We start from the raw sequence: 16,814 nt of genomic DNA on the forward strand, positions 1-16,814 counted from the left end.
CTTATCAATAAAGCTCCATATATGGTATTTTGTACTCACAGACACACATTTGTTGCACAAATTGAAAAGCACTTTCTTTTCTGTAGGAGGTCAGGAGGCTGCCTCCTCACTTACACTCCTCTTCAAATGAAACACTAGGGAATGCCTGAAATAGTTTTAAGGTGAGACAGAATTTGTGATGACACAGTTGGAAGATAAAATTATTGAAATGCTTATGTATTATCAATCGAATTAGTGTAAGCGATTCCTTTCTATTTTGATAGGCAGCACCGCCTTGGGAAAGACACTGCCCATCTAAAGAATATTAAGAGTAATGGGATGGGTAAGAGCAGACTGTCCTTAACACTGTAGAGAAACACCTTTGTGCACAGATATTTTTGGTCCCTTCTACTCTGTGAAGGCGTAGCATTACATACTTTGGGCCATTTCCCTTAATGAGTAGGAATCAATAAGGCTATTGGGACTAGGAAAGAAAGAACCAAAATTTTCAGGGTAAATAGTCAGGGGGGAAAGTTTTGAGACTTACCCTTAATTTATTTTGTTAGATATGATTTCATTTAAAAATTTAGATTATGATTGCAATAGTACTTTAATTCTTAGAATAAGAGGAACCAAGTGTGATGTCAGTGGTAATATTTCTGATAAAATATCGTCAATGTCTGTAGCAAAACATTTTCCATTTTGAGATGGCTTGATTTGAATTTTGGCTGTTCTCTCCAAGAACACTTTCATTGACTTCAGGAAATTCTGCATCTTTGGCAGGCTTTACATTTTTGTTCTGTAATCATTTTACATTATACTTACATTGTGTGGTCAGATGTTCTAGAAAGTAACTGAGACATTGACATCACAGATGGTGTTAGGTTTTAGTGTTAGAGAAGAAGGTGTTTGAGTAAGAAATAATATATGAGTGATGAGTTCATTGATGAATAATTTTATGTTTTGCTGAATTTTGCTTCTGATTGCAACTCTGTAACCTTGAAGATTCCTATAATGGATCACAATAACCTCCCTGTGTAATACTTAAGATTTGTCATCAGAAACCTTGAAAGCTTTCTCTGAATTAAAATGTCTTCAATTATTTTAAGATTCTTCATGGAGACATAATCAGGTTCCCAGATCTTCATCAATGGTACTTGGATCATTTGGAACTGACTTAATGAGAGAGAGAAGAGATTTAGAGAGAAGAGCAGATTCTTCCATTAATAATCTTATGGATTATAGTCACCGAAGTGGTGATTTCACAGCTTCGTCCTGTAAGTGTAAATTGTATTGTTACGTATAACTTACCTAATAATGTTATATTTCTCTCTTTGTGTAAGTCATTAAAATCATAGTACAAATGAGTACATGTAGTGCATCTTATGAAGAATTCAAAATAGCTTAGTATGCATTCTAGTACCGTATTTGTTATATTTTAAAAAGTAAAAAGTTTAGGGGTGCCTGGGTGGCTCAGTGGGTTAAGCCTCTGCCTTCAGCTCACATCATGATCCCAGGGTCCTGGGATCGAGCCCCATATCAGGCTCTGCTCAGCAGTGAGCCTCCTTCCCTGCCCCCTGCTTGCCTCTCTGCCTACTAGTGATCTCTATCAAATAAATAAATAAATAAGTTTAAAACAGATGTAAATTCGTATCTGGGTTCTGTCTTCTGGTAATTTTCTTATTTGTGCTTTTCCTTTTAAGAATGCATATATCCTAAAGTAAACTAAATAATTTTTATTATACCCCAACATCATTTGCCTTGTACAGTTGAGCCTTGAACAGTGCAGGGGTGAGGGAACTGACCCCTATTTCCACCCCTCCTCCAGTATTGGTACTTGAAAAATCTGTGTATAACTTTTGAATCCCCCAAAACTTTAGTACTCAAACCGTACTGCTGACTGGAAGCCTTACCAAAAACATGAGCAGTTGACACATTTTTTTTTTAATGTTCTATGTATTATGTAATGCATTCTTAAAATAAAGCTAGAAAAAGTGTTAAGAAAATCATAAGGAAGAGAAATTACATACATAATACCTACCGTGTTTACTGAAAGAAATCCACATGTAAGTGGACCTGTACAGATCAAACCCATATTGTCCATGTCCAACTATGTAGTGTAGTAACTACTTATAGTTAAATTCTGACCTAATTAAAGCTTGAAATCAACATTTTTTTAAAATTTATTTTACAGAGAGAGAGAGAGATCACAAGTAGGCAGAGAGGCAGGTAGAGAGAGAAGAGGAAGCAGGCTCCCTGCTGAGCAGAGAGTCTGATGTGGGGCTCGACCCCAAGACCCTGAGATCATGACCTGAGCCGAAGGCAGTGGCTTAACCCACTGAGCCACCCAGGCACCCCGAAATCAACATTTTTTTGAAATCAACATCTTAAGGCATAATTTAGAATTACTTTTGTTTAATGTGAATGTGCCTTTTTCATTCACTTGCCATAAAGACCCACACTAGTTCTGTCAGTGTACATTAAGCTTAAGTTTTTCAAAATTAAATACCATAAAACAAAAATACTAAAAAAACAAAGTGCTTATTGAAGTTGACACATCTAGCAGGCAAAAGTAGAGTTTGATTTACATAGAAGAAAATACATTTGTTCTTAAAAGGTGTAGGTTTTGGGGCGCCTGGGTGGCTTAGTGGGTTAAAGCCTCTGCCTTCAGCTCAGGTCATGATCCCAGCATCCTGGGATCGAGCCCCACGTCAGGTTTTCTGCTCAACAGGGAGCCTGCTTCCTCCTCTCTCTCTCTTTCTCTCTGCCTGCTTCTCTGCCTACTTGTGATCTCTGTCAAATAAATAAATAATCTTAAAAAAAAAAAAGTGTATGTTTTATTAAATAAGCTTATTTTGGCAAGCCTTTGCTTAAGACCAGTGAAAACATCTTTTTTATTTGCTTGGGTTCAGATAGAGGAGCTGTTGTAGTATGTAGTGTCAATACCATCTATGCTTGGAGGTCTACAAGTATAGGACAGAATAGATTTAGCCACTAACAGTTTACTCCTTCATGAGGCTCCATGTTTTAGTGCAGCAGCATCTCACTCTTAAGCTAAGTGTATGCATAAGTATTCTTTTATAAAGGGATGCAAAAGTATTTCTCATCCCATTTCAAGATTTGGTATAGTTTTCAAAACTGCAACTACCAGGACCCTATTCTAACTTAGAGCTCCCAGCAAGTATTAAGAAGTAGAGGTATGTCTGATGAGTAACCAGAGATAACATCCACTGCTCTTACTTTGAAAGAAAAAAGATTGGAGAAAGTTTAGCTGTTAGCATGGTTTGCCATAAAATTATAAGGATGATAATATTTGTGTGAAATAAGTTTTATGCTTATTGCAGAGTAAGAATTTCCAAAAACACTGTCTCTCTAGGATTATTTTGCCTTTATTTGTTAGAATCATTTATGTTGAATTATTTGTCCCATTTAAAATTCCTTGTCCATTTAGATATTATTTTACCATATCAATTTCTGATTAACAAATTGTGACTGTTAAACCTTCAAGAAGTTAGTAGATTTAAATGTTTGTTTCATAAGCTGTGACACATTTCTTCCTTTTCAGTTTACAGTGTTGACTTAGCAGCAGTACTGTATTTTATCAGAGGTATAGAAAGAGAAATATATGTTTTTTCCTATAATAGTTAAGATGCATATTATAATATAGCAGTATTTGGTTTGAATCCAGTTTTTCAGTTTGCAGTAATTAATAAATGCAAATTTAATAATACTCCAATTTTATTTCATGTCGTTGGTGTCTTTCTTTTCTTTCAAAAATAGATGTTCAAGACAGAGTTCCTTCTTCATATTCACAGGGAGCAAGACCAAAAGATCACTCCGTGAGCACTTTACAGTTGAATACATCATCTACAAACCACCAAATGCCTTCTGAACATCAGACCATACCATGTTCTAGGGACTCCAGTAGAAATTCTCTAAGATCAAATTTTTCTCCAAGAGAATTGGAATCTCCCCAAAGCAGTACACAACCTGGATTTTCTTATATTTCAAATAGAGATGAAACCTCAACCATAAGCAGTTCAGATAGGGTTGGTTCATCTCAAAGATCATTTCAAGAATCTTCTGACAATGAAGGTAGACGTTCAACCAGGAGATTGCTGTCACGTATAGCTTCTAGTATGTCATCTACCTTTTTTTCACGAAGATCTAGCCAGGATTCCTTGAATACAAGATCGTTGAGTTCTGAAAATTCCTATGTGTCTCCAAGAATCTTGACAACTTCACAGTCTCGTAGCAATGCAGCATCATCTTCTGATGTCCCTGATAATAGGGCATCTGAAGCTTCTCAGGGATTTCGATTTCTTAGGCGAAGATGGGGTTTGTCCTCTCTTAGCCAAAATCATAGCTCTGAGCCAGATTCAGAAAATTTTAACCAGGAATCTGAAGGTAGAAATACAGGACCATGGTTATCTTCCTCACTTAGAAATAGATGCACACCTTTGTTCTCTAGAAGGAGACGAGAGGGACGAGATGAATCTTCAAGGATACCTACCTCTGATATACCACCTAGATCTCATCATATGTTTAGAAGAGAATCAAATGAAGTGGTTCACCTTGAAGCACAGAGTGATCCTGTTGGGGCTACTGCCAGCAGATCACAGGCATCTCCAGCTTCGAGTAATGCTGGTACTGGTGGCTCCACATCAGATTCAGCCCACAGTGGAAGAAATACAGGAATAACAGGGATCCTTCCTGGTTCCTTATTTCGATTTGCAGTCCCCCCAGCACTTGGAAATAATTTAACCGACAATGTCATGATCACTGTAGATATTATTCCTTCAGGTTGGAGTTCATCTGATGGAAAAAGTGATAAAACTAAAAGTGCACCTTCAAGAGACCCAGAGAGACTGCAGAAAATAAAAGAGAGGTAAATTTGAATACCTGTCATAAGTTGATAAAGCATAGAGCAGATTAGAGGAAGGAGTCCTTTTCTAAAATGGCTTATCATAACATTGGTATCTAAGGTTTCTTCTCCTTAAAATTTATATCCACTGAGATGTTAGGTTCTCAAAGGAAATGGATGAGAATTAATAATGAAGGTAGACACTGGGAGTATAGATTGCATCAAGAAATTGTCTAAAGATTATTTTTAACCAGCTTTTGATAAAGATGCACAAAAGATAAAACTCTTAATCTCTTACCTCTTTCTTGATAGACCGCTGCTAAATGGGATTGGTAAAGGGGCCTCAGTGGTCATGGATTATCAGAACAATCTGTCTAACCTTTAGTAAGATTTATTTACTGTTTATTTGTATTATCTCAGACTGTTTTGGAATGAGGTAAAAATCATTTACACAAATTATTTTACTTTTGAAGTCCAGGCATATACTGAATATTCTTTGTATATTATGAATATTTGATGGAAATACTAGTTTAAATTCAGGACTTGGAATCTTCTTATGCAAATGTATCTTTGCATAAGAAGATTCCAGGCGTTGAAGATTTTAGCATTGAAGATTGCTTAAAAATCTCTGGTAAAAGAGTAAAGAGGGCGCCTGGGTGGCTCAGTGGGTTAAGCCGCTGCCTTCGGCTCAGGTCATGATCTCAGGATCCTGGGATCGAGTCCCGCATCGGGCTCTCTGCTCAGCAGGGAGCCTGCTTCCCTCTCTTTCTCTCTGCCTGCCTCTCTGACTACTTGTGATTTCTCTCTGTCAAATAAATAAATAAAATCTTTAAAAAAAAAAAAAAAAGAGTAAAGATAAAAATCAGAAATTTTAGTCCCAACTTGATTATTTTGTCATGTTATGTACTTAGTTTTTCAATCTGTTAAGATAATTTTTATAAAAAATAATTTTCCTGATAAAAACAGATTAGGATAGTACATGTAAAACACACTTCTCAGAAGAAGAGACTTAGGTAAAGTGAAGGCTGTGAGGTATTCTGCGTTTTTGTTTTCTCTTGTTCATAAAGGCCTAATGTAATGGCATTGTTGGGAATCATAGTTGTTACTATCCTTTTAGATTTTTTAAAGAAGAGATACATTAAAATCTAAACCTCTGGGGATAAAGGGGAGCCTAAGATGTTGGACATTAGGCCACTATATTCCCTTTTCTCTTTATGTAGGACAAATTGTACCATGGGACTATTCTCTTCCTGCACTTAAAGTTTGCTGTTTTTCCTTGGAGAATGATTCACTCACTGCCCTGATAGTGTTAGCTTTAATGTCATTATAGCAACTTCCTCTCATTACAAGCTGTCTGCTGAGGAATTCAATAATCAGTGGTATAAACAGAGAGCAAAGTGTTCGTTTAGTAATTACCAGAGAGAAATTAAACCAGCATCACTCTGTCTAATTAGTTTATAAAGTAGCACAAATTTGTTGGTTATTTTGTCATAGAAACTGTGTGTATTCCTTTATTATATATTTTGCTCATACCTGAAGATTTTAAGACACTCCACAGGTAAATGAATAAGAATCTAAAAAATTGAACCCCCCAACTAAAAAAAAAACTGAAACTGTAAGCCAAAGAAGGTTAAATCTGAAGGTAAAACATAAATATTTATGGTTGAGGTTATATCTCTGGTTCAGTTAGAGCATGATAGTCACCTAATTGTTATACATCTAATCCTCTTTCCACACATCTTCTTCTAAATTCATTAGGAACCTGTATAATCCACTTGTATTTCAGTAGCAGTTTAAGCATTCAGTTGTGAGTACTCTTTCATTCCAGCAATAGACTAAGGTAATGGGGATTTTAACAAAAAATTATATATATATACACTATCATCTTGCATTAAATTAAGCAGTACATGTTGGCCTATTAAATAGAGAACATAGGTTAATGGAAAGTCTTCACACTTTAAAAGCCTGCCCTATAAAAATCAGGGTAATTGAATAACATTGCTGTGGGAGGGGGAGATGGAGAATTTAAAAGCCTGTTGTCTTTTACTGTGATGAAATACAAAAAGTTTTATCAGTTTAAATATATGTGGTTCTGATAGCATGTAAATGAAAAGAACAAGTCATTCTTTATTGACTTTTTTGGGGAGGTGGGGGAGAAAAGTGGTAAGTATGTAAGTAAGTATATTCCTTTATACTGTTGGAATCGAAGGTAGTCTGATACAGAAATTAAAATCTCTTAGGTATGTTTGTAAAGTAATCATGAAAAATAAGAAACTTAAAGTGTGATATCAAAGAGAAAATTACTTAAAGCATTTGAAGATAATAGGATATACCCTGTTCTGTTTATCTTTAAAATATAATTTTTATTCTTACTGAACTGTTTTTTTTTTTTATGATGGTCGCTGTTTTTTAAGGTTTTTGCTTTTTTCTACTCAGAACATGAGTAGAAATAACAAAGACGTTCGAGATAGGTATGTTTGGAAATGACCAACCAGGATGAGTTATCATAACTCTGTTTATGAAATGTTCCTTCTTTTCTAGCCTCCTTTTAGAGGATTCTGAAGAAGAAGAAGGTGACTTATGTAGAATTTGTCAGATGGCAGCTGCATCATCATCTAACTTGTTGATAGAGCCATGCAAGTGCACAGGAAGTTTGCAGTATGTCCACCAAGAGTGTATGAAAAAGTGGTTACAGGCCAAAATTAACTCCGGTGAGATTTATCTTTTTATGTATTTTGTTTTCACAGGTTTTCTAAGAGATATGCATACAAATGTATTTTAGTTAGCAAATCTGATTATAATTAATTGTCAGAGTTACACTCTTTTCAAAAGAATGTTATTTTTTGAAGCAAAAGCGTTAAAGAGCACTCATTAGGGGCACCTGCGTGGCTCAGTGGGTTAGTCCGCTGCCTTCAGCTCCAGTCATGATCCCAGGGTTCTGGGATCAAGCCCTGCATCGGGCTCTCTGCTCAGCGGGGAGCCTGCTTCTCTCTCTCTCTCTCTCTGCCTGCCTCTCTGCCTACTTGTGATCTCTGTCTGTCAAATGAAAAAATAAAATCTTTTTTTTTTTTTTAAACACTCATTAGTCTTGCTTCATAAATTTTTCGTAGTGTTTCTTGTATTTTATTAACCCAACAAACTACTTTTTCATAGATGTTGGGTAACTATAATTGATTATCACAGTTGATCCTTATGTAAAATCTTTCTGAAAAAGTCATGCTTACTGTTTACCAGCTATGTGGCCTTGAGAAATGCTTGTTTCTAATGCTGTTGTGGAGTAGTAATAAGGTTACTATAGGGATTCATTGTTTTTGTTTTTTTTTTTTAAAGATTTTTTTTATTTATTTGACAGAGAGAAATCACAAGTAGATGGAGAGGCAGGCAGAGAGAGAGAGAGGGAAGCAGGCTCCCTGCTGAGCAGAGAGCCCGATGCGGGCCTTGATCCCAGGACCCTGAGATCATGACCTGAGCCGAAGGCAGTGGCTTAACCCACTGAGCCACCCAGGCGCCCTGTAGTCATTGTTAATTGAGTACCCATTAGGGAGCCAGGCACAGTTTCAGATGTGGGATCTAGAATGGTAAACAGGACAGACAAGGCACTTGCTTTTGTGGTGGTATGGGGCGTTAAAGGGATGCCTTGTTGAGGTAAGAACATTTGAACTGAACAAAGAGGAGCTAGCTGTTCCAAAATGAGAGCAAGAGCATTCCAACTGAGGAAACTTCTAGTGTGAAAACTTTCAGGTAGTAAGTAATATGACAGGTGTGTTTGAGGAACTGAATGAAATGCAGTGTGGCAAGAGTATAATTAGTGGACAAGGAGAAGGGTGATAGTTGAGATTAGCAGAGGTTATGTCATTTAAGACTTTTAAAACTAATAATGTCTGAAATTTAGATTTTTGTCTAAGTGTGATGGGAAGCCACTGAAAGGCAGGGGAGTAAAATGATTTTATTTTAGCTGCTTTGTGGAGAATGGATTTTAGGGGGACAAGAATAGAGGCAGGGAGTCCATCCAGGAATCTATCTTAAAAGAGAGGGTGAGTGGAAATGGTTGGATTCTGGTGTGTTTGGGAGGTAGATTCTGTATGACTTGCCAATAGATTGGATGTGGTGAAGGAGAAAGAACAGTTTGAGAAGTTGGTATTTTTGTGTCGAACAACTGAGTACATAGTGGGGCCATTTCCCGAACTTAAAGAGTAGGAATGGAATAAGTGTGGGGCAGGAAATAATTCTGTTTTAGACGTAAACTGCTTATTAGAAAACCATCTAAAAATGTGATCTAGGCAGTTAGCTAGACAGACCTGTTGTTTCAGGAAATCATTAGTGCTGAAAGTTACATTTTGGAGAATTAGAGCACATAAGTAATAATTTTAAGCTATGGGATTAAGTAAAGTCCCTAGAGCAAGAACAGGTGTCAGAGGAATAAGGCCAGGACAGAGGCCTGGGGCACCCACGTATTTAGTGGGAGCAGAGGAGATCTGAGAAGCAGGCACAGTCTGGTAGGAAGAAAACTAAGAAAATGCAGTGTTGTGCAAGCCAGAAGAAGAAAGTGTTCTAAAGAGGGTATGATCAAACATACCAAGTATCACAAAGAGATTCGAACAAAGAAATGGCAGTTGGTAGCATGAATGTCCTCGGTGGTTTCAGTTTTTGTGGAGTGATGGAATCATGAGCATGATTAATAGAAGACAAGGTAAGACAGGAAACAGCCACATAGACCCCTCTTCAGTAAGCTTTATTGTTAAGGAGACTGGTGATAAGGTGGAGGAATTAGGGAGTAAAATGGGGTCATAGGATGTGTTTTTGTTTCAGTTTCAAGTGGGAGATTTTAGGGCATGTTTTATTTTAATGAAAGATACAATGGAAGGAAAAAAATTTAATAGGAAAAAAAATTACCTTGTATCTACAAGGCTGGTGTAGATATGAATGTTGATCAGTTTGTTGCTTTGATGAGAGGATGCTTGCTTGAATTCTGTATAATTGCTTCTGTTTTCTTAATAAAAGGAGGTAAAGGTCTTTAGCTGATTGTAAGACAGGTTAAGAGATTTTGATGTATAGGGAAAATAATACTTAAAGACATTTTTTAGGGTTCTGGAAGTACTAGTGTCCATAAAAATCTGTGGCTGTGAATATGATTAAAAGTGAGATGTACATTTTTTAGAAGCAGTTTGCAGATGGTTGGATATAGACAGGGATTTGGGGTCACTGGTGTTGGGACCTTTGTTAGGCAAATATGATGAAGGGAGTTAAGGATATTTGTAAGGACATAGTTGTGATGGCCATGGAAATGAAAATCAAGAGGGGGAGTAAGGACATCAGAAAGTGGTGTAGGGTTAGAAGTCTTTGAGTCTCATTGACATTGAAGACAGTTGCCAGAGTAGGTAAACTGGACTGATGAGAAATTTTAGGTACACGAGAAAATGCCTAAAATACAAATTTAGGGGTAGTGCAGTAAACTATGATGACAAAGTCAAGGATATGACCATAGTGGGTGGCAGGGTGGGGAAGGGTGATACTTAGAAGCACAGATATTGAGGAAGTGTGTGTGGATATTGAAATGGCCAAGAAGTAAGTTGATAAAGTTGGAAAGCCAGGTGCTAAAGTTATTAAGAAAGAGGAGGGACTTGATAGCAATAGGTATGGGGTTATTTATTTCTACCTCTTGGTCCTGAGGTATAAAGGGTTGTGGGAAAAAAGTATGTAATAGTCTAGAAGGGCACTGTGATTTAGGTGTGAAGTTGAAGAGATTAATCAAAAAAGAGACTGGTTATGAGAGAAGTTTAGACCATGAGTACCAGAGAACATAGTGAAAATAACTAGTAGAGTGAGTAGGGTGGGAAATTAGATCAGATTAATAAATGGATACAGTATGAGATTGACAGTCTTGGAGTTGGTGACTTAGGAAGATCATTTGTGAAGTATGATGGCATTAATACAAATTTTAATAATCTTTTGAAAGCATTGGGTAACCTGTTTAAGCTAGAGATTATGAGGCTCCTGGGAAAATTTTTGTTTGTGTGTAGCTAGGTAGCAAGGCCTCCATGGGGTAGGGGGTTTATGTTTTTGTTTTAAGGTAGTCTGATTGCAAAGCTGTGGGACAGATGCGTCTGATTTGTAGCAGCCTTTTAGCTGTATGGTGTTACAACAGCCTCTTGGCTTTGTTATCACTGCCCTAGGGCCTTATTAAGATGAAATGAGTATTTGTCATGGAAGCATTGGTTCTTGACAGTCAGGGCCCAGGAATGTTAGCCATTACCAGAATGAAAAACAGTGTGATTCACCTTCTGCTAATATTTGCAGTTAGATTGTTAGTGTTGTGTAGGCAGAAAAACAGATAATACAGTGTTAAGAACATTGGCATTTTGGAATTAGACAAGCCGAGATTGGCATAATGGCTCTTACACTTAACCTGGAGGATCTCTAGTAAGTTTAACATTGGTTCTCAACCCTGGCTGCTGGGTCACAATTACCCAGCAGAGTTTTTAGACACAAAGATGCCTAGATCTAGTTTTAGACACTCTTAAGTAGTTCTGGGATTGGGCCTCAGTTCCATTATGAGTAGAACTAGTAGTATTTACCACACAGGGTTGTTGTGAAGGTCAAATGAGATGATGTTTATAGTTTCTCACAGTACTAGGCATGTGGCAAATACTCAGTTTGATGGATTTTATCAGATTATAATAGGTACTTTCTAAGATACGGTCAAATGAATTGTAAAGATCTCAAGATCTGAACCTTCCTGACAAATTTTCACAAGCCTTTCTCATATGTACATGAAGACCTGTCTGGTAGAATATTCATTCTGGTAGAGATTGATATAAACATTTATTAAGCAGCTGCCATGTGTGGACTGTTAAATTCTGCAGGATGTGCAGAGATGTATAAAGCAAGTTTATAGACATATGAGTTTAGACAGATGCAGTCAGGGCCTACTGAATGAGGTGGGGTATACGTGGAAAGAGTCGTGGACTAAACAGTGTAGGTATAAATGGACTTTTCTCAGCTATATATGACCTTTTCGAATGTTCTAGAAGTCACTTAACTCCTAGAAGAGAAGAAATGAATCCCTAAGATGTGTAACAATTTGTACTACATGGTCTGTCTCCAAGGTCCATATTTTATAATAATACTTGGCTTCTGAATCAGAAGATAGTTTTAGGAAATGTCTGCTATATTTTATCTTTCACATTTTTTATATTCTCCTTCAGATCATAATACAAACTTTCCCTGAATTTAGTTGTCAGTGGTACAATGCTAATTTTTTTACTAAAATATTCCAGATGGCATTTTAATTTCAAAATCTTTAAGTGTGTTAGACTCCTAAAATAGCAGCAACAGTCACAACTAGTTTTTATTCATTCCTTGAAATACTGTGAATATCTTATGTAGTTTGACTACAGGACATTTTGAGACAACATATTACCTCACAATAGCACTCACTTTCTATTAGGTATTTTCAAAAGAAAATGCATATAAATTACCATTGCTGTCTTGGACTTCATGCCAAATTTACTGTTTTAAGAGGTTTAAGAGCTCCTTGAAGACAACAGGGTTTACTACCTTTTCCTTCTAAATCTTAGCACATAACAAAGTCAACAAATGTTAGTTGAATTGAATCTAAACCTCTACCCTGTTAATAACGTGCCTTCTTAAACTTTTAGGACATCTTTTTCGGTTTAAAGCTCTATCTAAAAATAAAAATGGTGGGGTGGAGGTGTGGAAATGGCTATGTTTAATTAGACTATCACCTATTAGACCCAGAAGCTGAGGAGTAACCAATAACTGAATGTATATGGGATAGAAGGAGCTTTTTTTTTCCTTTTAATTTTGATAAACTATATATATATAATTTTCCTTTTGACCATTATTAAGTGTACAGCTCAGTAGCATTGAATACATTCAGAATGCTGTGTGACCATCACCACTGCCCACTTGAAAAATTTTATCATCACCCCAAACAAAAACTGTATCCATTAAGTAGCAACTTCCACCTCTCCCTTCTCCTCAGTCCCTGGTAACTTGCTCATTTTCTCTCTGAATTTGCCTGTCTACATAATTCATATAAATAGAATCATATTATAATATTTGTCCTTTTTGTATCTGCTTTATTTTACTTAGCAAGTTTGTAGGGTTCATCGGTGTTGTAGCATGTATCAGAACTTCACTCCTTTTGTGGCTGAAAGGACAGAAGTGGATTCCTTTTTTCCCCTCATTAGGGAAGGTACATTTCTTAGAGCTCAAAAGGTCTATATTGTCATATCAAAGATACTGGCCTGAGTATAGGGTAACTCATTGTTTGGGATACTGTATTACTTAAGATTGTTTTCATGGCATCCTGTCAAGCTATTTGAGGAAGTGGGAAGTACAGATGACATTCCATTGTCAGCTTCCCACCATCAGGGGTGGAGATGTACGTGCATTTCTGGGAGGCAAAAAACAATAGATACCTAAATAATGGGCTGGGCCTAAATACCGTAGATTAGAACCTGACAAGCACATCAGTGTTATCAATGTAGTCTTACTTCCTTTCTATATATTGATTATATATATTGATACATAGAATATATATCTTAATATGTAGAATGTATTTATATTTTTATTATATATTGATGTATAGAGTATATACTTATATGCTAAGCTTAAAACTTTACAAGGAGGGGTGCCTGGGTTGTTAAGTTGGTTAAGCAGCTGCTTTTGGCTCAGGTCATGATCTCAGTGTCCTGGGATCAACCCCCACATTGGTCTCCCTGCTCCATGGGGAGTCTGCTTTTCCCTCTGCCTCTTTTCCACTTCCCACCCTGCTCAGGCTCTCTCTTTCAAATAAAATCTTTTTCAAAAAGAACTTTACAAGGAAAAATGTTTGTGGAGACATAGCAGAACTAAACTTTACTTTTTATTTTACCAGGTTCTTCGTTAGAGGCCGTAACCACCTGTGAACTCTGTAAAGAGAAGTTGCAGCTTAACCTGGAGGATTTTGATATTCATGAACTACATAGAGCTCATGCAAATGAACAAGTTAGTATATTTTGCCTAATTTGGTAAGTGTCTATTCTATGCTTAAAGGACAACTCTTGAAGAAAAGATTAAAACATGGTCAGAAAACCGACACTGAAATAATAATAGTAATGGTTTTAATATAATTCTCTGTTATTACATTAGGTATTATATGATTTTATAATTTTGTATTATTTTTCCCCTAACTTTTTAAAGCAAAAGGCAAATAACCAAGTCACAGATTCTGGGTTTAAAATAAAATTCATCATACATCTTTTAAATAAACCTGAAAATAATAAAAGCTTAGAAAATTAGTCCCAAAGTAGTAATACCAACCTTCTCTCCCCATAGCTGTCTCAGTTGTGAATGCCTCTTGAGTACTGGAAAATAGTTAAAACACCAGTCCCCACATCTGCATCCTAGTTCTATATTTTTTATATTAGGAATAATTTTTTTTATGAATCTATCTGATGCCCCTTGTTCTTACTCCTGTCTGGTTCCCTCTACCCTTCCTATTCCCCACTCCCCCTGCCCTGTTCCCACTCCTACCTTTATGTTGAACAAGTTATCTTACATGAAATCATTTATTCCAAGTTCACATTGTTTCTCTTTCCTTCAGAATTGTATCACTACAGTCATGCTATTAATTATATAATGAATAATGTTGGGATTTCTCTGATCATATTAAGATTTTATTTCAAATATTTTCCTCATTTCTCAGATTTTTCTGGTATGTATTGATCACTCCTCCCCACCCCCCCCCATTGATTTGATCAGTTTTTTTTCTTGAAGCTTAGAGCTCAGTTTTTTCCCCTTTTTAAAGGAAAATTCAGAGGAAGAGGGAAGATGTTGGCAGAGATTACAAAGGATGGCTCTAGGGCTATATTATCCAAGTGTGCTTAGCATATTTTTGATAAAAAGGTGATGATGAGAGAATGCATGAATGCTTGAAAAAGCACTTTTTAAATGAAGGAGTAATGAGCACCTTCCCCCCCCCTTTTTAAAAATATTTTATTTATTTATTTGACAGAGAGAGAGATCACAAGTAGGTAGAGAGGCAGGCGGGGGGTGGGGGGAAGCAGGCTCCCTGCCGAGCAGAGAGCCCGATGCGGGGCTCGATCCCAGGACCCTGAGATCATGACCTGAGCCGAAGGCAGAGGCTCAACCCACTGAGCCACCCAGGTGCCCCCCCTCTTTTTTTTAGCTGAAGTGAAGTTTATATAACGAACCATTTTAGGGTAAACAGTTTATTGGTACTAATACATTTGCAGTGCTGTGCAACCATCACCTCTACCTAGTTCCAGGACATTTTCATCTCTAAAAGAAAATCGTATGCCCATTAAGCAGTTGCTCCTTCCCCCTTCTCCCATCCCCTGGCAACCACTAATCTGTGTTCTGTCTCTGTGGATTATCTGTTTTGGATATTTCATACAAATTGGATGATCTTTGGATATATATTTCATACAAATTGGATGAAATTTGGATATATTCATACAAATGGAAACATGCAATATATGATCTTTTATGGGCATGCTTCACTTTTTAAATGTGGGAATATGGATACCCTTTGAAAATCTGGATAAAACCAGAAACACACCTTACAAAATATACATATTACACAAAATCTGTATATAATTTTAGGGATTCCCAGATCTCTTGAAGTTAATTGCTTACCTCCAGGTTAAGAGTCACTGATTTAATGAATGAAACATTAGGCAGTTGCTGTAGTATAGATAGTACTTTAATGTTAATTATTGTTTTACTCTTTCTTGAAGCACACTCTAAAATGTACTCCAAAAGGAATATCAGTCTGAGTAAGGCATTGTCTTAAATTCTTAAGACGTCTCTGTAGACAGCTGGACATTGGTATTTTATAGAATGGGCAGGGGGTGTGGAAAGGTGGAATAATGCAAAGAATTTTGTGGGGTTTTTTTGTTCTTGTTTTTTTTTTTTTTTTAATCTTCTCAGAATTAGTGTAGGTTTCAAAGGATGGCTTTCTCCTGCCATTCTTTCATAGGTGCTCCATCATGTCTCTTGAAGGTGGTTTTGACTTTTTCATATAGCGAGGAATGTTTTTATTGTTCTTCAAGAATTTTAATGACCCACTTCTTAAATAATTTAGAGGTGTTAGGAAATACTGGGTGGAGTCATTATAAAAATGACAGTTGTGATTAAGCTTCCTGGCTTTAGCATCTTTGTTCTTTGTGAATCATGGATTCTAGTGGCCTGACAGCTACCTTCATTTTAAGTACAGTTTAGTTTTTCATTATCCAGTGCCTTCATCTTTTTCAAGGTGATAACCATTAAATTCTTTTTTTAAGTCTCCTAGATACATGATTACCTTTGAGTTAAAAATAAGCAGTTAATGAAGTATTTAGAGAAACATTTTATCAATTTGAAATTTTGTTGAGTATTCTGAAGAATCTCTATAATCAGTAACTCGCTCAAGTTTGTACTAAGAACATACAATTCTTTTTTTTTTTTTTTTAAGATTTTATTTATTCATTTGACAGAGAGAAATCACAAGTAGGCAGAGAGGCAGGCAGAGAGAGAGGAAGGGAAGCAGGCCCCTGCTGAGCAGAGAGCCCGATGTGGGACTCGATCCCAGGACCCTGGAATCATGACCTGAGCCGAAGGCAGCGGCTTAACCCACTGAGCCACCCAGGCGTCCCAGAACATACAATTCTTAATTTCAGATAACTTTATTATGAGAAAATGATGCAATTTACAGATAGTTCACAGTGAACTATCTGTAAATTACATAACAGTTTAGATTTTTAATAATATTATATTCATGTTTTGTATTCTTACCTTCAAAACAGCAGAACAACTTTAAACCAAAGAACTATTTTTGCCCACTGCAAATTTCTATGCAATATCTGGAAGTTACTTTACTATGCTTTTTTTTTTTCCTTAAGATTTTATTTATTTATTCATGAGAGACAAAGGGAGAAGTATGGACTCGATCCCAGGACTCTGG

At 36.5% G+C, this 16,814-nt stretch overlaps 1 protein-coding gene across 16 annotated transcripts in view; it reads left to right on the plus strand.

Moving 5' to 3' along the window:
• Window positions 1–16,814, plus strand: part of MARCHF7 (membrane associated ring-CH-type finger 7) — a 48,002-nt gene that overhangs the window by 25,895 nt on the left and 5,293 nt on the right. For 14 of the 16 annotated variants that reach the window (XR_004288730.1, XM_032355693.1, XM_032355696.1 and 11 more), the window contains exons 4-7: window positions 1,089–1,256; window positions 3,760–4,867; window positions 7,385–7,554; window positions 13,746–13,855. Coding sequence is in view for 13 of the 16 variants with exons in the window: in XM_032355693.1 (XP_032211584.1) it covers window positions 1,089–1,256; window positions 3,760–4,867; window positions 7,385–7,554; window positions 13,746–13,855 (1,556 nt within the window). In the remaining 3 variants the exon portion in view is untranslated. Of the gene's footprint in view, window positions 1–1,088; window positions 1,257–3,759; window positions 4,868–7,384; window positions 7,555–13,745; window positions 13,879–16,814 lie in introns of all 16 variants that reach the window. The other 2 variants (XR_004288732.1, XR_004288731.1) reach the window with 1 other exon arrangement.

The sequence above is a fragment of the Mustela erminea genome, chromosome 8 (assembly GCF_009829155.1).
Source record: "Mustela erminea isolate mMusErm1 chromosome 8, mMusErm1.Pri, whole genome shotgun sequence".
NCBI lineage: Eukaryota > Metazoa > Chordata > Mammalia > Carnivora > Mustelidae > Mustela > Mustela erminea.